We start from the raw sequence: 22984 nt of genomic DNA, 5'->3' as shown, positions 1-22984 counted from the left end.
GAGCCTTCTTATGGTAATAAGGTCATTTCAATAGTCTAATAATCTGCTCTCTCTGTATAGCAGAATGCAATTAGAAACTGGTTTTATTTCCAAGGCTTTGACTGGAAGCTCATTTTTGAAACTACTGAGGCTGGGCGCAGTGGCTCAGGCCAGCAATCCCAGCAGGTTGGGTGACTGAAGTGGGTGGATCGTTTGAGCCCAGGAGTTCGAGAGCAACCTGGATACGGTGAAACTCCCTCTCTACAAAAATAACAAAAATTAGCCGGGCGTGGTGGTCTGTGCCTGTAGTTCCAGCTTACTAGGAAGGTTGAGGTGGAAGAATCATTTGAGCCCGGGAAGCTGAGGCTTCAGTTCTTCTGTGAGCGGTGATTGTGCCACTGCATTCCAGTCTGGGCGACCCTGTCAGCGAGACCCTGTCTCAGTTAAAAACAAACAAACAAAACCTAAAACTAGAATGATATTCTCTACTGGGAATGTGGATTTGTGGTGAAATACAGGAAATTTAAAGCCTACGCTAGAATTCATTAAAAAAAGCAAAAAAAAAAAAACAAAAACAAAAACAAAACCCTTCAAGGTTGGCTATATTGAACTTGAATGCAAAGATTTTAAAAAAAGCAAAACACAAAAAACAAAAGACAAGACATAGATCCAACCCCATATGCCAGGAAATACACTCTAAGGTATATACGAAAAAAATATATTTAACACGTGTGTATCAGGACGCAGGTACGAGTAACTTCAAAGCAGCGCTGTTTCAAATAGTAAAAAAAAGCAAAAACTGGAAACTGTTTAAAAGCTCCATCATCTCGATGATCTTGGTCTTGCGTGCCCAGTCTTCAATGTGAATAATGTACTGGACCAGCACTACCCCCGCCACCAGGGCGCACAAGCTGACGCTCGTTACACCACCTACCCTCGTCACGGCCGCACGGTCCACGGACGGGGCCCTCACGCGCGTCCCAGCAGGAAAAAAAGCAGACGACTCGCGGCGATAGCAACTCTCAGAGGCGCGGGATCTTAGAGCACCACGGACAAGCCCGCGACGCCCCGCCCCCGCTAGGCCCCACCCACACGCGCCGAGGGGAGGGGGAGGGCTCGCGGCCGGAGGGGCGTGGCATGCGGCCGGAGGGGCGTGGCATGCACCCGAAGCCCAGGCGGGAGGCGGGCCTTCCTTGAAGAACTGCTGCCAGGACGGGAAAGAGGATTGCAGTAATTACCCTTCTCTGCTACCGTAGACTAGTTCGTGGTTCACTCGAGCCCCGCCCCAATAGAAATCTGATTCCAACCGCGGCCCGCTCAGAAGTCGGTCTCCGCCTTCGCGCCTCAGCCGCTCTGGACTTCAACCCCCAGAAGACGACGCGGCGCGGCGTGACCTGCGCAGTGGCATCCGTTGTAAGTGCTATGACAACCGGGCGAAGATGGCTCAGAGTTAGGCTGGAGAGGGGAGGTGTCCCTTCCGCTGCGGCCGTCGGGTTTCTGCTGCATCCCACTCACCGCCTACTCCAGCCTTTCCTCCTCTGTGTGAGCAGAAGGACTTGCAGTTGTTCTTGTCTGCCTGGTGTCTTCCAAGGGATAGATGCCGTTTCCTCTGCTGCTCTCTGGAGGTGACGGGAGGCGCAGGGGAGCTTTTTGGGAGAATTGCTCCAACTCTGTGGAGCTAGTGGTGCTGGTGCTGCCTGGTGGAGCTCTCTCTTTGCCCGGGACGTGTAACAAGTTCAAACGCGAGAACGAGAGGGAATAGTAAAGCTAAAGGTTGCTTTTCTCTGCACCCTCCGTTCTTGCTCCCTCTGCTCTGTCACTGGGACCTTGTCAGGCGTTCATAAAGGGAATTTTGCGGAACTAAGGTTCACAGAAAGGTGGGGCAGAGCTCATCTGACGTGGCATCAGGTAAGATTGTTTGTCTGGTGTTAAACTTCGGGCACATGAATGCCATTTCTATGTTTTGTGAACCAGATCCTCCGATGCAATATAATGGTTTGGGGGCTGTAAGGTGATTGATTTCTTAGGAAGATGTTTGCATTCAAATAAACAAACACTAGGAGCACAAATTGTGTGAGATTCTGTGAACATCTTTGAGAAAAGGGGATGAGAATTTTTAAGGATTCCATTGAGGAATGTCACGTGGAGCATAAGCATCCTCCTGAGACACTTCAACAGGTTTGTGAGGAAATGGTCAAAGCAGTTCCCAGCCTACGACTGAAGTAGGATGCATGTACTAATACTCCCTAATCCTTTTCGTAATAGGATTATTGTTTCTCCTCTTTTTACTTGGAGACCACAGCAGTTTAGATGAACTGTACTGATTTTATCAGCACCTCCTGCCAGTCAAATCCTGCATTTGACTTCAATTTTATGGAAAAATGTATATATATTTTTTGGTATCTCACTTTTACTTTAAAAATGAAGCTGTATCTTATAGGTATACACATCTTACACGTACTCATTGATAAACAACTTAAAAGATGCTGCGGGATAAGCTATGAGTCTTAAGTTGGCCAGCATATAGCGAGAGAAAGATTTTCTAACTTAGCATTTTCTAAAGAAAATAATTGCTGAGTTTTTTTTTCGTGAAAAAACTGAAGAATTAAATAAAGAAACTTTAGGAAACTCAGAAGTTTTTAAAGAATAATTTTAAAAACCTTTATTTGTTAAAACAGCCACCTCTTAAATGAAACCTAAATCTGAGTAAACTTGTTTTGGAAAATAACATACATATACATAAGTATTCAAGAAAATGTCAAATGAAAAGTATAGAAGAGAATTTCTAGAGTTTAGGGGGTAAGGAGATTATCTCCCATTTATTATTCTAATAAGGTATTAGAAACTAATCTGTTGTGCCTATTTATAGAAATACACCTGTTAAAACCTTCAAATTATTGTTTTCTAATCATCTTTTAATAATTTAATCAAATGTATTAAATGTATTTAATCAAATGTATTCACTACAGTTTGAACTTGTAGTGATTAGAATTAGTGTGAATAGAGCTATTGCTTTATAGTCTACATGGAGGAGGGTGTGCATAGGCTGTTTGTTTAGGGTTCTGCAGTAGACAGTCTAGGTACCGCACATCACTTAACTAGTGAGACCACTGGGGCAGGTTGCTTAACCTCTCTGTATTCAAGGATACATGAATAATGGTATCTACAATTTACTTTGTTGTTTTGTTATGAAGATTAAGATAGAATGCTTGCAAAGCATTTAGAATCCAGATTGGGCTTTAGTAAATGATTAGTAGATATTTTCCTTTAAGGCGAAGTCATTAAAAACCTGATTTTTGGTTTTTATTTTCCAAGTACTTAAAGAAAAATCAGTGAGAAACTGGAAATCAATATTGAATGAAAAGGGGATAAAATGCAAACCTTGGTTTCTTATTTTTATTCAAGAGAGTTAACTGAATTAAAAAGAATCAATGTATATATATTTTATTTTTTGTTCTTTAGAACACTTTTTGTTTATTTTTGTAACCCAAAAGCCAGGTTTCATGACTGAAAAATATTTTATTAGTATTGTTCCTTACTATCCTTCCTCCTAACCTATCAGTATCGGACCCAACTGCTTATCTTAATATCTCAATGTCAAGGCCTATATCTTTCTTAGATTGGAATACAAGTTGGCATTTTATTTGTATCTCAATTTATGGCTAATTTTTCATTTTCTTGATGGCTTGGGTTGTCTTCCAGGAGAAAGGGTGGAATTTATTTTGCTAACTTTCTGAATTTAATTTGCTATTGTTCTTTTTTTAAAAAAGTTTTAATCATTTTTATTTTTTCTGCCATGCTGGGCTAACGTCTTTATTTGTTGTAGAGACGAAGTCTCACTATGTTGTCCAGGCTGGTCTTGAACTCCTCAGCTCAGGTGATCCAACCGCCTTGGCTTCCCATAGTGCTGGGATTACAGGTGTGTGTGCCACTGTGCCTGGCCTATTGTTCTTAAATAGTAATAAATGTGGCCAAAATACAGGAGTGTTCTACTTAAAAAAAAAAAAAGTGAAACTATTTTTTTTGTGGAATTTGAAGCACAAGCAAAAGTATAAGGAATAACAAAATGAACCCCCATGTATTCATCACCATTTGTTCTCTTTAAAAAAAACAGCTTCCTTGAAATATAATTCAAATACTGTACAATTCACCCATTTAACACAAAATTTAGCTCCTTTTTTCTATATTCACAAATACGTGCAATCATTACCACAGTCAAGTTTGGAATATTTTTATCAACTCAAAAAGAAACCTCACATCCTTTAGCTATAACTTTCCTTCCCTCTTCCTTCTCCCCAACCCCCAGACCTAAGCAACTACTACTACTTTAGGTCTCTATGAATTTGCCTATTCTGGATATTTTATATAAATAGAATCGTATAATAGGTGGTCTTTTGTGTCTGGCTTCTTACACTTAGCATGTTTTTAAAAGCCAGATATATCTGATTCTAAAACCTATATGCTCTTCATTTATGTTGTAACATATGTCAGTATTTTGTTCTCTTCTTTTTTATGGCCAAGTAATATTCCACTGTATAGATACTACCTTTTGTTTATATATTCATCAGCTGATGGACATTTGGGTTGTTTCCAAATTTTGGCTATTATGAATAATGCTACTACAAACATCTATGTATAAGTTTTTTGTATGGACATTTGTTTTCATTGCTCTTGGATAGATACTTTAGAGTCAAATTGCTGTGTCATATGGTAATTCTATGTTTAAGTGTTAGAGGAACTTCTAGATTCTTTTCCAAAGTGGTTGCATCATTTTGCATTCCCACTAGCAGTACATGAGGATTCTGATTTCTCCATATCCTCACCAACATTTATTACTATCTGACTTCTTTGATTCTGTCATAGTTGGTGTGAAGTGGTATCTCATAGTTTTGATTTGTGTTTCCCTGATGACTAATGGTGCTGAGCATCTTTTTTATTGAGATGGAGTTTTGCTCTTGTTGCTCAGGCTGGAGTGTGATGGTGGTCTCAGCTCACTGCAACCTCTACCTCCCAGGTTCAAGTGATTCTCCTGCCTCAGCCTCCCAAGTAGCTGGGATTACAGGCACCTGCTACCATGCCTGGCTATTTTTTTTTTTTTTTTTTTTGTATTTTTAGTAGTGACGAGGTTTCACCATGTTGACCAGGCTGATCTTGAACTCCTGACCTCAGGCGATCTATGTGCCTTGGCCTCCCAAAGTGCTGATATTATACGTGTGAGTCACCGAGCCCGCCCTTGAGCATCTTTTTATGTTCTTATTGGCCATTTGTATATCTTACTTGGAAAAATACACATTCAGATCCATGGTTCATTTTTAATTGGACTTAAAAAAAATTATTGAGTTGTATGAGTTCTTATATATTAAAGATATAAGTTTCTTATCAGATATATGATTTGCAAATATTTTCTCCCATCATTTCATCTTCTTGATGGTGTCCTTTGAAATCCAAGTTTTTAGTTTTGATGAAGTCTAGTTTATTTATTTATTTTGTTTTTTTGAGATAGAGTCTCACTCTGTTGTCCAAGCTGAGGTGCAATGGCATGATTTTAGCTCACAGCAACCTCAAACTCTTGGGCACAAGCCTTAAACTCCTGCCTCAGCCTCTCAAGTAGTGAGGACTATAGGCACACACACCATGCCCAGCTAATTTTTTATTTTTTGTATAGATGGAGTCTCGCTTTGTTGCCCAGGCTCTTCTCAAACTCTCAGCCTCAAGCAGTTTGCCTGCCTCAGCCTCCCAAAGTGCTAGGATTACAGGCGTCAGCCACTGCACCTGGCTTGCTTTATTTATTTATTTATTTATTTATTTATTTATTTATTTATTGTAAGACAGAGCCTTGCTCTGGCATCCAGGCTGGAGTGCAGTGGTGCAATCACAGCTCTCAGTAGTCTCAACCTCCCGGTCTCAAGCAATTCTCCCACCTCAGCCTCCCCAGTAGCTGGGACTACAGGCACATGCCATCACATTTGGCTAATTTTTATATTTTTTGTAGTGATGGGGTCTCATCATGTTGCTAAGGCTGGTCTGAGACTCCTGGCTCAAGCAGTCCTCCTACCTCAGCCTCCCAAAGTGTTGGAATTACAGGCGTGAGCCGCCATGCCTGGCCCTTATTTATTTTTTATTGCTCATGTTTCTGGTGTCAAATCTAAAAATCCATTGCCAAATCTGAGGTCATAAAGATTTACTTATATAGTCTTCTAAGAGTTTTATACTTTTAGCTATACATTAGTTTATACTTAGATCTTTGACACATTTTGAGTTAATTTTAAAAATATGATTCGAGGTAAGTGTCCAATTTCATTCTTTTGCATGTGGCTATTCACTTGTCTTAGACCCATTTGTTGCAATTACTCGTTGAATAATCTTGGCACCCTTATTGAAAATCAGTTGATCATAGATGTGTGGATTTATTTCTGGACTGTCAGCATTTTCCATTTGTCTTTATGTCTATCCTTATGCTAGTGCCATACTGGCTTAATTATTGTTGCTTTAGTAAGTTTTGACATGGGGAAGTGTGAGTTCTCTACCTTTGTTCTTTTAAAATTTTAAGATTGTCTTTGCTATTCTGGGTTTTTGGAAATTCCATACAAATTTTAGAATAACCTTGTTTATTTTTACAGAGAAGCCATCTGGGAATCTTATAGGGATTGCATTGAATCTGTCGATTGATTTGGAAAGTATTGCCATCCTAACAATATTAAATCATGAACATGGGATGTTTTCCATTTATTTAGATCTTCTTTAATCTATATAGCAATGTTTCATAGTTTTCAAAGTATAAGTTTTATACTTCTTTTGTTAAATTTATTCCTAAGTTGTTTTTTTTTTTTTTTGAGATGGGGCTTGCTCTGTTGCCCAGGCTGGAGTGTAGTGGTATGATCATAGGTCACTATAATCTTGAACTCCTGAGCTGAAGTGATCCTCTTGCCTCAACCTCCTGTGTAGCTAGGATTACAGGTGTGCATCACCATATCTGGCTAACCTATGTATTTTACTCTTTTGGGTGCTATTGTAAATGTAATTTTTAAAAAATTTCATTTTTGGATCGTTCATTGCAAGAATATAGACATATAATTGATATTTGTGTATTTATTTTATATCCTGTAACCTTACTGAACTCATTTTTTAGTTTCTAATAGTTTTTTAGTGAATTCCTTAGGATTTTCTATATGCAACGTTATGTCATCTGTGAGTACAGATAGTTTTACTTCTTTTTTTCCAATTTGGAAGTCTTTTATTTCTTTTTCTTACCTAATTGCTGTAGTTAAGAGCATCCAGTATGATTTTGAATAGAAGTGGTGAAGGCAGACATCCTTGCCTTGTGACTGATTTTAGGAGGAAAGTGTTCAGTTTACACCATGATGTAAGCTGTGGATTTTGCATAGATGTCTTTTATCATTGTGAGGATCGTTCCTCCTATTCCTAGTGTTTTGAGTGTTTTTTATAATGGAAGAGTTGGATTTTGTCAAATTCTTTGTCTGAGTTTATGGAGGTGATCAAGTGGCTTTTGATTTAGATTTTATTGATATGGTGTATTACATTAATTCATTTCTGGATGTTAAGGATGCCTACCTTGCATTCCTCAGGTAATTCCATTTGATCATGTTATATAATACTTTTTATATGTTGTTGGATTCAGTTAGCTACTAGTATTTTGTTGAGAATTTTTGCATCCGTATGCATAAAGGGATATCGGTCTGTTGTTTTCTTGTGATGTGTTTGGTTTTGGCTTAGAGTAACAATAGACTTATAAAGTGAGGTGGGAAGTATTCTCTCTTATTTTTTGGAGTGGTTTTTGAAGAATTGGTATAATTTTGCTTTGTTTGGTAGAGTCCACCAGTGAATCTGTCTTGGCCTGGCCTTTTCTTTGTGGATAGTTTTTTGATTACTAATTCAATTTCTTTCTTTATTATGGATCTGTTTAGATATTTTATTTCTTCTTGAGTCAGCAGAGGGTCTCCTCTGTTCTTGGGTATACCAGTGGAGTGTACCCAAGTCCTCTGCTCCCCTTGGGTGTCCCTCCTGTGCTGTCGGTGCCCAAAGTCCAGAGGGGGTCGAGGTGGCAGGGGAGTGGCGTATCAGCACTGCCCCGAGCACGCACACACCTGGCCGGGTTGCGACAGCCCCTAGGCTCGCCTTCAACATTGCTTTGAAATCGGAGTTGGCGCTGGGAGTTGGGAGAGGCCAAGGAGCGGGAGTTGGGAGAGGCCAAGGAGCGGGAGTTGGCACTTCCAAACTGCAGAGATAGGGGTGCTTTCCGGGCCCGCGAGAGTGCAGGGATGCCTGGGTCTGGAGCTGTGTCTGGTTGGCTGCAGCTGCGCCCAGGAGCGCGGGACTCCTGCCCCTCCAACTTGGTAGGGGCGGGGATCCTGCCTGTTCCCAGCCCCCGCTGGCTTCACAGAGTGGGCAGCCCCTGCCATGCCTCCCCCGCTGCAGCCTGTGTCTTCGCAGTGGCTGCCATCACTGCTACCTAAGTTGTCTTTTGAAATCCACCCATTTTTATCAAAGGAAATTGGTGGTATCCCAACTTTGTACTCGCGAGAGTTTGTAGATTCTTAATTTCTTGGGAGTGGGCAGTGCTCCTTCTCTGCTTCTACCTTTGAAATTGGAGAGAGGCACTTGGGAAACACATGGTGACTATTGATTATCAGCCCAAATTGTTTTTTCTATTGTTTATTAATTCTTTAAAGATGTAAGTCCTTATTGTTCAATAAATTATTGTCTACAATGGTGCATGATACAACTTCGGACATTGGGGGAAGAAACATACAAGATGTTTATGTAATGGAATTTATGAAATTCTGCTGTGTACTACCTTATGTTTTTCCCTGCCATGGAAGTCGTTGTTGTCTGAAATATTGTTGCTTTGAAATAATTAAGGTAGCTATGGTCTTGTGAGGAAGAGCCATTTGTTGGACATAGGTTTAAAATTAGCCCTTCCTCCATAGTCTTTAAAGATTAAAACAAAGCAAACAATCAAAAAATCCTTCTATTGACATACTTTTTCAGTTTTTTGATATTAAATTGCAGATTATTGGCAGCCTAATGAGACAGGGGTCTAGAGACCAGAGAGAGAGTATGCAGAAGCACGGTCCTGCCGATAGCTGTGTGAGGTATAGGAATCATGTAACATCTCTGGGCCTCTCCTGTAAAATGAAAGAATCAGCTAATTGATGGATACTTTCCAGCTGTTTTAGGTCTTTGACTGGAAAATTTTTTTTCAAGCCCTCAAAAGGTAACTGATGGCAGAGCTCCTCTGAAAAAGAAGGGGAAAACTGGCGCTCTGCTTTAATATCCACTTAGGCAATCAGATATCAGTTATATCAGTGCCTCTTCAACCTTAAGGTGTATGTGATTCACCTGGAGATACTATTTGGGGAGGATGATATTCAACATTTCTCATAAGGTCTTGGGTGATACAGATGCTGCTGATCCAGGGATTACACTTTGAGTAGCAAGGAACCAAACTCTGTTAAAAAGGAGGATTTCAGGAGCTAATAAAATGGTGGGTGAATAAGGAAAAATTGATAGATTAGGAGAAACAAGAACAATTTTTTTTTTTTTTTTTAAGAGACAGGGTCTGGCTTTGTTTCCCAGGCTGTAGTGCAGTGGCGCAATTATGGCTCACTGTAGCCTCCACTCCTGGGCTCAAGTGGGAGACTGGCTAATTTTTTTTTTTCCTTTTGCTGGGGGAGAGATGGGGTCTTGCTCTGTTGCTCAGGCTGGTCTCAAACTCCTGGCCGGAACCGATTCTGCTGCCTTGGCCTCCCAAAGTGCTGGCATTACAGACATGAACCACTGTGCCTGCCCAAAAAGGATTTAATTGATGCCTTTGTTATTTTGTCAGTATAAGTAGATTTCTAATTTTCTGTTAGAAGTTAATGAGAAATGAATGTCTTCTATAGGCATTCCTATTTGTAGACATTGTTGGAAAGTTAGTTCTTTCATATTGGAGGATTTTAAAAATTCTTTTTTTTTGTCTTTTATCTTTTAACTGCCCACTAGATCATAATATTGGATGATTTTTTTGTATTCATTCCAGCAAGCTGAAAAAATTTAATAACTAACAGGTTTTTAAGGCCATTTTCCTAGGATAGCTATTTTCACTTGATGCAGTATTTATATTAGAACTCCAGCTTTGTCTCTCGTGGTCACTTATCTAAGGATTTTGATTTTTTGAGTATGTCATTCATTATCATTGGTGGAAAAAACTCTTCTCTTTCTCCTTTACCTGGTTTAGTATGTTCTCTAGGCAGGCCCCATGAAGTTTTCTTTTCTGCCTGTGTTAGGCAAAGGTAAGACACCCTTTGAGTGTTGTATAGTTCTTCCTTTCTTATTTTCTCTCCTTGAGACTTTTGAACTGGCTGATGCAGAAGTGAGCAGAGGATCACTTACTCTTTGGTTGATTACTACTAATTTCTGTCCTTGGCTGTGTCTCCAAATGGAGCTTATGCTTCCAACTCTTCATTTTTTTTTATGGTATATCAGCAGCATTTGATACAGCTGGTCACTTCCTTTTTCTAGACACACTTGTTTTCACTATCTTCCAGATAACTCACTTCTGGTTTTCTTTTGATCTTAGTGGATGCCCCTGTTAAGTTTTTGGTGGATTCCTCCTCTTCTTAGCCTCTGTACCACTCTTTTGCCTTCTAACCTTGTGCTGGTTTTCTCCAGATTTCTCATCAGGCACTTTTTCCCTTTCTTGATTATGATTTTTATCCTTTTATCATAGCTATCCTTCATAGCCATGAAGATGACTATGCTGTGTCCTGTGAGTCCTCCTAGGGAATCATTAGCATTTCAAGTGCAAATTTGGGTAATATTCTGCTCTGAGCTGCAAGAGAATGATGCATCCTCAATGCTGTGGCCCAGTAGTATGGCATATTACAGTTCTCCTAGGTAGTTGGCATATATAATAAAAACATATGGGATTTATTGAATACTATTATTTTCTTCTCAAAAAATCCAATAGAAGTATAATACAGATGTTTATTATGTTTTTTGAATGCTTGCTGCCAGATTTGAAGTTTAGTCATCTGACAATTTGTATGTTTATATAATGTCATTAGTAATAACAAATGATGCAAATATTTTTCAGAAAGTCTCCCACATATTTTGAAACTCATTATAAATTTGTTTACCTGTTAGATATTTGTTCACTTCCATCAGCTTCCAGTCTTTATCTGGCTAATTTCTTTCTTAGCATAAAGAGAGAATCTTGGATGGAGTTTTCTTTCTTTCTCCTCCTGGTATTTTTTTTTGTTTGTTTGTTTGTTTTTAAGCTCACACCTGCCATGGAGGTATTTGTTTTTTTAAACTAGTCATTTTGAAATAATTTTAGACTCATTTTGAAGTTGCAAAAATAATGGTTTCCCAATGAAAACAGTACAGTGGTCAAAACCATTTTTTACTTAGAGACAGGGTCTCTGTCATGTAGGTTGGAGTGTAGTGGCTTGATCAAAGCTCATCGTAGGCCTGGCGTGGTGGCTCATGCCTTGTAATTCCGGCACTTTGGGAGGTCAAGGTGGGTGGATTGCTTGAGGTCAGGAGTTGGAGACTAGGCTGGCCAACATGGAGAAACCCCATCTCTACTAAAGTAATCCCGGCTACTCAGAAGGCTGAGGCAGGAGAATTGCCTGAACCTGGGAGGTGGAGGTTGCGCCACTACACTCCAGCCTGGGCAGAGTGTAGACTCCATTTCCAAAGAGTAAATCAATCAATCAATAAATAAAAGCTCACTGCAGTCTCAAACTTCTGGGCTCAGTTGATCCTCTTACCTTAGACTCCTGAGAGTAGTTGGGACTATATGCATGGACCACTATGCCCATCTAATTTTTAAATTTTTTGTAGAGTTGGGGGTCTTTGTTGCCAAGGCTAATTATAGATGTTAGCCACCGTGCCTAGCCCACCTTTAAATTGATGTTAGTATGATACTAAAGTTAAACTAAAGATTTAATTTGGATTTTATCAGGTTTTGTTAGATGCACTTTTTTTTGTAAATAGTTCTCAGAAATTAATCCTAAAGAAAGTACATTTTGTTATTAACTCCTTGTAGTTACACCCTCCTGTAAGCCTAGCAACCACCTATCTGTTCTACATTGGTATAATTTTGTCATTTTGAGAATTAGAAATGTAATTATTTAATCTTTTACCTTTTTGGATTTTTTCGAGCAGAATGCTCTTGAAATCTATCTAAGTTGCGTGTGTCAATACTTTGTGTTTTTAAATTCTTCAGTTATGTTGGTATGGTGTGGATGTACCATCGTGTGTTTAACCAGAACATTGAGTTTTTTTTCTTTAATGTAAGTTTAAAAAATCACAAAAAGGGTTCAAAACCAGAGCAACAGCTAATATTTATTGAGTGCTTATGTGCTAGGTGTTGTACTATGTGGTCTACTGCATTCCTTTTTGTAAAAAACTAAAACTGTTATATTTTTTATTTTTAATTGTGTTAAATTTATGTAACATAAAATTGAATATCTGACCTTTTTTAACTATATAGTTCAGTAACATTAAGTAAATTGACATTGTTGTACAGCCAATCTCCAGAACTCCTCATCCTGCAAAGTCAAACTATACAGCTCTGCTTTCTCCCTAGCTCCTGACAATCAACCATTCTTAATGTTTCTGTGACTACTCTAGGTACTCATGTAAGTGGAATCATATGGTATTGTCTTTTTGTAACTGGCTTATGTTACTTAACATAATGTCCTCAAGGTTCATCTACATAGCATCTGTCAAAATTTCCTTCCTTTTTAAGGCTGCGTAATATTCCATTGTATGTGTATATGACATTTTCTTTATCCATTTATCCATTGATGGATGTTTAGGTTGCTTCTACCTCTTGGTTATTATCTTTCTGAGATTCTGTCTTTAGTTCTTCTGAATATCCACCAAGAAGTGGGATTGCTGGATCAAAACTTCTATGTTTAATTTTTTGAGGGACCTACCCACTGTTTTCCATAGCAGCTGCACCGTTTTATATTCCCACCAACAGTGTACAGAGATTCCAATTTCTTCATGTCCTTGTCAACACTTGTTATTTTGTGTTTTTTTCTTCTTGAAATCATCATTCTTAGGTTGAATATATTTTTGGTTTTTTTTTGATAATGGATGTGAGGTGATACTGTTTTGATTTGCATATCCCTGATGATTAGTGATATCGAGCCTATTTTCATATGCTTCTTTGCCATTTGTCTATCTTTTTTTGTTGTTGTTGTTTGAGACAATCTTACTCTGTAACCCAGGCTGGAGTGCAGTGTTGTGACCTTGGCTCACTGCAATCTCTGCTTCCTGGGTTCTAGCAATCCTTCTGCTTCAGCCTCCCAAGTAGCTGGGATTACAGGCACCCACCACCATGCCTGGCTAATTTTTGTATTTTTAGTAGAGACGGGGTTTTGCCATGTTGGCCAGGCTGGTCTTGAATTCGTGACTGTGGGTAACCCCCACATATAGGCACCGAGGAATGAGAGCTAAGCAGAACTCTGGCACAGTTAGGGCTTGAGGAATATCTCACTTTATAGTGTTACTACTCAGCCATTTCCTTTTATATAATCCTTTACATAATCATATATTAGTTTATAGAATTAGGGCTTGAAGAATCCCTTTATATAATCCTCTATATATAATCATATAATAGTTGATGGTATGAGTGCCTAAAGAATATTTCCCTACATATATACCTATAATTATATCTTAGTTCATAATCGGAGGAATGCCTAGAGTGGACACAGTACAGAGCATGAATTAGGGAATAACCAGCTTGTAATCAGAGGAATGCCTAGAGCAGACACAGTGCAGAGCATGATTTAAGGGAAAACAGTTATACCAGGACAAGAATCCATGGCCCAGGTGGCAGCGTTCAGTATCGTAAAGATACCTGCTGTATGGCAGGCTTGGGGCGAGAGCCACTCCTCCTGATAAAGGAGTTGTAGGACCTTGCTCCAGTTCTTGTGGAAGGCTGCCCTCAGACCAGCAATCCACCTTTGTGACTGTGAACTTTATCAGCTCTTGCTACTGTGCTGCTTGAAAAGCATCTTCCCATAGAACTCATTAGAAGCTGCCAGAAGGTGGCGGTAACCTTGACAGTTCTGTCACTACTGTGTGACTTAAAGCATCCCCCCATAAATCTTCTTAGAAGTAGTTTTCCCATAGATAGAAGTATTGCACACTGCACCCTCTTCACTGCACAGGACCCACCTTCAAGCCTCGGTGACCTAATGGGGGTGGACCCCTTACTGCACATGGCCCTTGCCTTCATGGGAACGGGCCCCTTGCTGTGCACTGTCCACCTCTTGGCCTAGGTGACCTAATGGGGGTGGACCCCATGTTTTATTGCTCACGACCCTATCGCTATCCTTAAAGATGATTTCACTCACTGCCCTGCCCCCTAACCTATACACAATAAATACTCATGCTTCTGGACATTTGGGGCCTCGCCTGACTCTGCTCATAGGTGGCGTGACCCCTCGAGCCCAACTGTGTTTTCCTTGTACTTCTGTGTCCTGTCTCTTTAATTCTCTGATCCTGTGCCTCAACACAGTATAAGGCACACCCCACGACCCTGTGGGGCCATCAGCCCTACACGTGACCTCAGGTGATCAACCCTGCTTGGCCTCCCAAAGTGCTGGGATTACAAGTATGAGCCACTGCACCCAGCTCATTTGTATATCTTCTTTGGGTCAGTGTCTATTCAGGTTCTTTTGCACATTTTTTAATTGGATGGTTTGTTTTTGTTGTTGTTGTTGAGTTGTAGGAGTTCTTTATGTATCCTGGATAGAAATTCCTTATCATATATACAACTTGCACATATTTTTTCCAGTTCTGTAGGAAACTGCATTCTTATTTAATCATCACAACACCGCTCTTACCTTTATTTTGTAAATGAGAAAGGTGAAGTACAGAGACGTTCAGTAACTTCTAGTAAGCTTCCACTGGTTGCATGGTTATTATGTGGTGGAGCAGGAATTCAAACTCATACAGGTCGCCTCCAGAGTTAGTACTTTCCCACCACATTATTTGCAGTCAATTTCTTGGCCAACGTTGTATGAAAACAAGTGGCCTTGGTTTCTATGATTAGCCCATGTGGAAGGCTTACTTGAAGAGGCAGGCTGATCTACATTTTAAAAAAGTACAGCTGATCCTAATTATGTGCAGACTCTGTATCATTTGTGAATTTGCCTACTTGCTAAAATTTATTTGTAACCCCCAAATCAGTGCTCACAATGCTTTTGTGGTTATTTGTGGCCAAGTGTGAAGGAGTAAAAATTGAGTCACCTGATGCACGTTCCCAGCTGATGTTAAACAACTGCTTTCTTGTTTCAGTTTTCATACAGTAAACAAGTGTTCTTTCATGGTCTACAGTATTTAGTGTCATGTTTTCCCCACATTTTGGTAGGCTTTTTGTTGGCAGGAGTGTGGTGATTTCACTGTTTAAAATAGTCTGCAAATGTAATGCTGAAGTGCTAATGTTCTAAATGCAAGAAGGCTGTGATGTATCTTCTAAAGAACAGACAGATGGTCCCTGACTTAAAATGGTTTGACTTATGGTTTTTCAACTTTAGGAGTTTGTGAGAGTGATACACATTTTATAGAAACCATACTTTGAATTTTGATCTTTTCTTGGGTATATTAAATGCATTTTCTTGGGTATATTAAATGCATTTTAAGTATTTTCAATTTATGACCAGTCTATTGTGAGGTAACCCCATCATAAATTGAAAAGCATCTGTACATGTAATTAGATAAGCTTAGTTCAAACTGAGGTCTAGTGCTGGTGGCCATAATTTCCATGGTGATGAACCAGCAATACATACTCAATAAGATATCTTTAAATATAAACACATAAAAAACTACATTATATATTGATTGGTTGAAGAAAATGTTGTTACTAGAAGCTTGCAGGAATCTAACCCTGTGTTTCTCCTAGGAGCAATGGCTCAGTATTTGCTGATTCATTGTTTGCAGTGGCCTTATAAAACATAACTTTTGTGAATAAGGAGATTTGACTGCATTTCCTAACTACCATTTAAATCAGTGTAACATGAAGGAAAGCCTCATTTACGTTAAATAAATGAACTGTTTTAGAATCCCAGGGCATGTGATGCTGTGTTGTAATTCAGAAGGCCCAAGTGCTTTCACATCTGCCATATCAGCAACTCAGTGGTAGGTAGGGCTGGTATATGTTCATTCTAAATAAGAAATCAAAGTAAGGAGAGGTTATGTGGGTTGTCCAAGGACACACAGATAGTGGTATAAATGGACCTGAAGCCCAATTTTCCTGATTATTTTTGATATGAATTTCCCTCTTCTATCTTGACTTTCTGTAACTAGAATAGCAAGAAGAAGTGAATGCTTTTTGAGTACATATAACATACCAGTTCCAGAGCTAGTCACTGATGCATTTGATCTCATTCGTCTCAGCAACTCTTTGTAATAGGAGATGTAGTTGGCCCTCCGTGTCCCCTAGTTTCACATCCATGGATTCAACCAACTGCAGATTGAAACCTGTGGATATGGAAGGCTGACTGTACTAGGTCTACTAGGTCATTATATATAATAAGGGACTTGAGCATCTGGGGATTTTTCATCTGTGGGGTCTTGGAACTAATCTTCCACAGGTACTAAGGGCCAACTGTAGTGCAGTCTCACCAATGACTAGACTGAAAGGAAGTTAGGTATTTCACCGAGGACTTACGTATAAAATAGTGCTGATGGAATTTGAATCTTGATCCTCCAAAGAATATGTTCTTTTCTTACTTTCTGCAGTTCTCTCCTAAATGTCTGAGAAGAGAGAATTAGCACAATATAAATGTATATTTTCTAAGCCCAATTTACTAATGGTGTTGCAAAATATCTAACTGATGCTTCCAACCATTTGGATTTGTGGTTTCATATATGTGTACAAAATATTAAAAAGTTAATATAGAAATGTTCTTCTCAAATCTGTCCAAGTTTAATTTGCTATGCCTTAAGACATAATTATTAATTCATAGTGTGAAGTAGATTATTATAAATGTTTTCTTTTTAGAGTGAAAGAAAATGTCTTTGTTTAAAGCCCGTGATTGGTGGTCTACTATTCTAGGAGAAAAAGAAGAATTTGATCAAGGCTGTTTGTGTTTGGCTAATGTTGACAATAGTGGAAATGGACAAGGTAAGCAACTTATAACCATGCACCTTGGATCAAAGCTTTAAAGAGATCAAATAAAGCCGGGCGCAGTGGCTTATGCCTGTAATCCCAGCACTTTGGGAGGCCGAGGCGGACAGATCATGAGGTCAGGAGTTTGAGACCAGCCTGGCCAACATGGTAAAACCCTGTCTCTTCTAAAAATATAAAAATTAGCCGTGCTTGGTGGCAGGCACCTGTAATCCCAGCTACTCAGGAGGCTGAGGCAGGAGATCACTTGAACCCAGAAGGTGGAGGTTGCCGTGAGCTGAGATCGTGCCACTGCACTCCAGCCTGGGAGACAGAGTGAGACTCCATTTCAAAAAAAAGAGAGATCAAATAAAAATTATTTGCTTTTCAAAATTTGTACTTTTTAGAACTTAATCGAACTATCATAATTGTATTTAATTTTGAAGGTAGTTTTTTAAAATAAGTAATATTTAGGTGGCAGACTGATAACTATAGTCCTGTTTTGTTTATGTTCTGGTTTGTATTGATTCTGTCATATTTTTTGCTGGAATTTATTAAAAATTATATGGCATCACTTCATTTAGTAGGTGCTCAGAGGAGTTTAGTACCTCCCACTCTTCTGCTTCACCAGTGTAATTTTCTCTTTTCACATTTTCCTGCATCAAAATTTGGTCTTGTAGGGGAGAGTTAGGAAAATATTTTGAATTTTGAAAAATTTCCTTTTGTAGAAATTCTTTACAAGAAAATAAATTTTTTATTGGACCTGGAAACCATTCATACCATAATGAAATTATACTAGCTCTATTTGGTGGTAGAAAACAATTGTTAAATCATTGCTTTCATTATCATAATACTAAAACTTACATCCTAGCTTATTCTTATGCATCTTTATGTTTTTAAAGTCACCTTTAAAATAGTTTAATTCTATATTATTGTATCATTGCTACTTGAAATTTGTATTTGGTTTATAGTTATGGGCTTAAAAATTTTTTTGTAATCCAGATAGTCATTAGCCTCTTAAAAAGAAAACTTATTATAACTATTCTTTAATTTACTGCATATAAATATTACCCCCTTACATTTTTTAAAATTGTTTTTCTTGCATATAACAAAAACAGTGGGATCTGCAGGAAAACGTGAAAAGAGAAAATTACATTGGTGAAGCAGAACAGTGGGATGTACTAAACTCCTTGGAGCACCTACTAAGTTGTTTTGAAGGAAAATTTGGTCCCTGCTTTTCCACTGATAGGAGATGGGTAGATTTTCTATTCAGAGAGTATTGAGAGGTTCCTCAACCCTGCCTCTGCCCCACTATTTGTTAAAGCATGTGATTCCCCAATTATTTGACCATGTAAGAGTCATGCCACAGAAATACCTGCCAGAGACAATTTCAAACTCGATACTACCCAAACTATCTAAAGTTTAGCTTGGTTAGAAACTATACTTACTGATTATTTGCATAACATACCGTTGACTCATTCATTTCTGTTAGTGTTCCTTACTGGGGTGCCACCATGCCACCAGTAGGTTACCAATATGCTGAGATACTGCTTCCCTCACAGTTTGCGGTGAGCTGTAAGCAGCTTCCTCTGTTTTCCGAAGCTTGCTATACAGAAATCATTACATATATATGTTCCACATAGAAAAAAACACTGATCATTGTGTTCCAAAACCTGGATACCTGGGTCATAATATCCTGGGGTGATTATTATATATCAAGCTTTTGTAACCCAGACACACGAGATGTTATAAGATTGTATTCTCTGAGGGTAGGTGGGTGGTGTGACTTAGGTATCCTCATTTTTGACGAGCTCCAGAATTGAATGCTGGCATTCTTAAGTTTGAGAATTATTATTGTCGATCTTATAGAATGGAAAGAACAAGAGCAGTTTTGGATATGCTCTGTTTAAGACAGAAATGTCTAGTATACAGAATAGAGGTAGAGATTTTTGGGATGAACAATATGCTGTTTGTATTTGGAGCTCTGTGAATAGGTGAAAATGCACAAGGAGAGAAGTTGAAATAAGAGCGGAAAAGGTATAGAACTGTAACCTTGAGAATATGAGGATCAATGGGGTAAGTGTGGGAAGAGTAATAGATTCTGAAAACGGGAGGCAGAGAAGCAGGAAAACCAATTAGGTTTGTACCTGGGAAGCAAGACTTAGTGATATGAGGACTGATTTTTTTTTTTTTTTTTAAGACAGAGTCTTGATCTGTGGCCTAGGCTGGAGTGCAGTGGCGTGATCTCAGCTCACTGCAACCTCTGCCTCCCAGTTCAAGCAATTATCCTGCTTTGGCCTCCCAAGTAGCTGAGATTACAGGTGCCTGCCACTATGTCAGGCTAATTTTTGTATTTTTAGTAGAGACAAGGTTTTGCCATGTTGGCCAGGCTGTTCTTGAACTTCTGACCTATGTGATCCACCTGCCTTGGACTCCCAAAGTGCTGGGATTACTGGTGTGAGCCACTGTGTCCAGCCTTTTTTTTTTTTTAAATTGTGACAGGGTCTTACTGTGCTGCCCAGGATGGAGTGCAGTCGCGTGATCATGGCTCACTGCAGCCTCAACCTCCCAGATGTGCTTCACCATGCCTGGCTAATTTTTAAATTTTTTGTTGTTTATAGAGACAGTGTCTCCTTGTGTTGCCCAGGCTGGTCTCGAACTCCTGGGCTCAAGTGATCTTTCTGCCTTGGCCTCCCAAAGTGCTGGGATTACAGGCATGAGCCACCAAGCCTGGCCTAAAAGTTTTCATGCTCTTTAGCAGCAAGTGGTTCATTAGTGTCTGTGACAAGAGTGGATGCATGGGCACAATGGTAATGAGATCTACATTTTCAATGAATGAATGGGGAGCAAGTGGGAGGCGGGGGGACTATTTATGACTCTTTAAAGAAACTTAGCTGTGAATCGAAGAAGAGAGAATGATGATTTGGAGGCCATGTAGGGTCAAGGGAAGTGGGAAAAATTCAGTGTGTAAGATAGAGGCTTTCATTGATGGAGCAGGGACCCAGAGAGGATAGTCAGAGATGACATCAGGTGTGCAGATGGAAGGATTAATCTTGAACAGGTGTGGGAACCTTTTTCCATAGTGACAGAGGAAAGAAGGTAAGAATGTATACAGATGTAGAGAAATTTGCAGGTCAAGTTGGGAAGTTGAAACAGTAATGTCAGTTGACCTCTACTTTTTTTTTTAGGTGATGAGAAAGTCAGAGGAGGGTTATAGCATCCTGAAATTTCTTTAGAGGAAGCCAAGTTAAAACACAGGATTCCTTGTTAATCTTGATAGTACAATCGAAATTGAATACCCCATGCATTTAAAGTGGTACTTACTTTCCTAATTTTCTCAACTCAAGATTCAGACTCTTGAGAGAGATAATAAGAGTGAGGGAAAGAGAGAGGATCTGAATAATCGACTTTAGATTACATGCCAACCTGTGCCCTGGAGGGAAAGTTTATTACTAGAATTGGAGTAGAAAGCAAATAAGATAGACTAATGGCTTTTCGTTTAATGCCTGCATGTTCATTAATTCCTGGGGAATCCCATATTTATTAATCGTAGCTTGAAATCTGTGAGTCACACTTATCTGAGATCTGGTTACTATAAAAGTCCTGAAAGTATTTTAATAATTATACATTTTGCTTCAGTGGGTTAGCTTGTTACCATGTGGACTTGGCCATCTTGACCTCCTCTTATCCCTGAAGATAGGGCTACATTGAGTTACCCATGAATCTTGGTTATTTAGTGAGTAAAAGTGGGGATTTAGGGCATGACAAGATACATGGAAAGCTCAGTGGGGAATGTTTTAGGAAGATTTAAAGGTTTAAGTCTTCTCTATCCCTTCTGGACTCCATTACAACAGTATAATTTTATTCTTTCTGATTAATGCCTGGAGAGAAACCTGGAGAGATTTGTCAGGTCATTTGTTACTGTAATTTAAGACGTAATTTACCACTCTCTGAGTAGTAAGTGGTGAGAAATGTTACTGCAGAGTACCAAAGAGTACCAAAGACTCTGAGTTTTATTCTTTACCCTTAGATGATAATTTTGAGATTAAACCTATCATGCTTTAAAATTATCCAGTGCCTTTCAATAAAGCTATCTTACATGTGGTTTGGTGTTCCTCCTTGTTCAGTTGGCCTATGGCAGCTGCTGTCTGGTCCACTAGAGTTTCACCTGCAATGGGCACAGGGTCCCAGATAACTAGAGATGATAATTTGATTAATTGTTCTGTTACAGTGTACAGTGTTACTTAACCCCACCTAGAATATGAATGGGAGTGTTCTGTGAAAGGACATATATGCAAAGTGGCCCCTGAGAACCAAAGAAGCCGAGAACCAAAGATTGAGGCAGACAAATCCGGTTTGTCAGTATATGGCGATTTACTAGGTAAACTTATGGGCAGAAATGTAGTCTTGGGCAGTTGTAAGACAGGTAGATCTCCACACCACAACCCTCAGACCCAGGGCTTATATCTTGGGGAAAATAGTATATGTGCTCTGGAAGGAATGTGTAGGTGGCTATGAATGTCACAGCCTATGATATAGGTAGAACATCAAGTGCTGTTTTGGAGGAAAGGCAAAACTTACAAGGAATATGTGTTTCTACATAAAGAGTAATAGATCAACTAGAAATCTTGGAGGAGTTCTTGAACTTGAAGTTAGTCAGGCGTCACATGGCAGATTAGCATTTAAAATAAAGTCACTCTTGTCCCCACAAGGAATCTTACTGTTTTGTACCCCATTTCATGTCAAGAACCAATTCCCATACTTTGGAGGCCAATGCAGGTGGATTGCTTGAGTCCAGGAGTTTGAGACCAGCCTGGACAACATGGCATAACCACATCCCTACAAAAAATACAAAAATTAGCTGGGCATGGTGGCACATGCCTGTATTCCCAGCTACTCAGGAGGCTGAGATGGGAGGATCAATTAAGCCTGGGAGGTTGAGGATGCAGTGAGCCGTGATTCTAAATATGCTTGCATGTTTTCATGCTTGCACTTTATTTTCTGGTGCTCATTTTTATATCAGTTATCTTTTTTTGATCACAAGTGACAGGAAACTGTGATAAATTTAAGTACAGAAGGTACTGGAATGAATGTAAGATAGCTTTCCCAAATGGAGGCAGAGTTGAACTGAACAACCCTTTAGTGGGGACAGGAATGGGCATGGCTCCAGAGACCTTGTAAACCTCCAGTAGGCTGTCATTAGCTCCTCTAGCACCAGAGTCCTGTGATCTATGTGTTTCCATTCAGTATGGAAGTTCCCAGGACTATACCTCTCTCATAGGGTTATTATGAGGATTTTTTTTTTTCAGTGACAAAGTCTTGTTCTGTCACCCAGGCTAGAGTACAATGGCACGATTACAGCTCACTGCAGCCTTGAACTCCTTGGCTCAAGCGATCCTTCCACCTCACCTCTCAAGTAGCTGGGACTACAGGGGCATGCGACTGCACCCAGCTTCGCATGGCATTCCCTCCATGTCTCTGTTTTCTCATCTTAAAGAACACTAATCGAGTTCGATCACACACCTAATTAACTGTGACCTCATTTTAACTTGATTACATCTGCAAAGACTGTGTTTCCAAATCAGGTCACATTCAGAGGTACCTGGGGTTATGACTTTAACATATCCTTTTTGAGGGGGATACAATTTAACTTATAACACCCATTCTATCATTTCCCCCTCTTATACTTAAGGTGAAACATTGATAATCAAGGCACTCTGTCTAGTGATGACTCAGAATCCTTTTATAATTTAGAGTTTTCAATAGTTACAACCAGTTATAGAGTTGGCCTCTATGATGGAATCAGTTTATGACATCGTACTAGTCCTTTGATTGAGTTAAATTATGAGTTTGATACCAAATAAAGGCTTA

The 22984-nt window shown here is 39.3% G+C and overlaps 1 protein-coding gene across 6 annotated transcripts in view; it reads left to right on the top strand.

The window, feature by feature from the left end:
• Positions 1–1379: 1379 nt before the first annotated feature.
• Positions 1380–22984, top strand: part of BBS9 (Bardet-Biedl syndrome 9) — a 726661-nt gene continuing 705056 nt past the window's right edge. For 3 of the 6 annotated variants that reach the window (XR_010344069.1, XM_064380467.1, XM_012461300.2), the window contains exons 1-2: positions 1380–1887; positions 17009–17131. Coding sequence is in view for 4 of the 6 variants with exons in the window: in XM_064380467.1 (XP_064236537.1) it covers positions 17020–17131 (112 nt within the window). In the remaining 2 variants the exon portion in view is untranslated. Of the gene's footprint in view, positions 1888–17008; positions 17132–21344; positions 21495–22984 lie in introns of those variants that run through there. The other 3 variants (XM_064380468.1, XM_064380470.1, XM_064380469.1) reach the window with 2 other exon arrangements.

Source organism: Aotus nancymaae, unplaced genomic scaffold (genome assembly GCF_030222135.1).
Source record: "Aotus nancymaae isolate 86718 unplaced genomic scaffold, 86718_ANA_hifiasm-v0.15.2.pri h1tg000025l, whole genome shotgun sequence".
Lineage (NCBI taxonomy): Eukaryota > Metazoa > Chordata > Mammalia > Primates > Aotidae > Aotus > Aotus nancymaae.
Note: the sequence above shows the minus strand (reverse complement) of the source record. Positions and strands in the feature narration are given on the sequence as shown.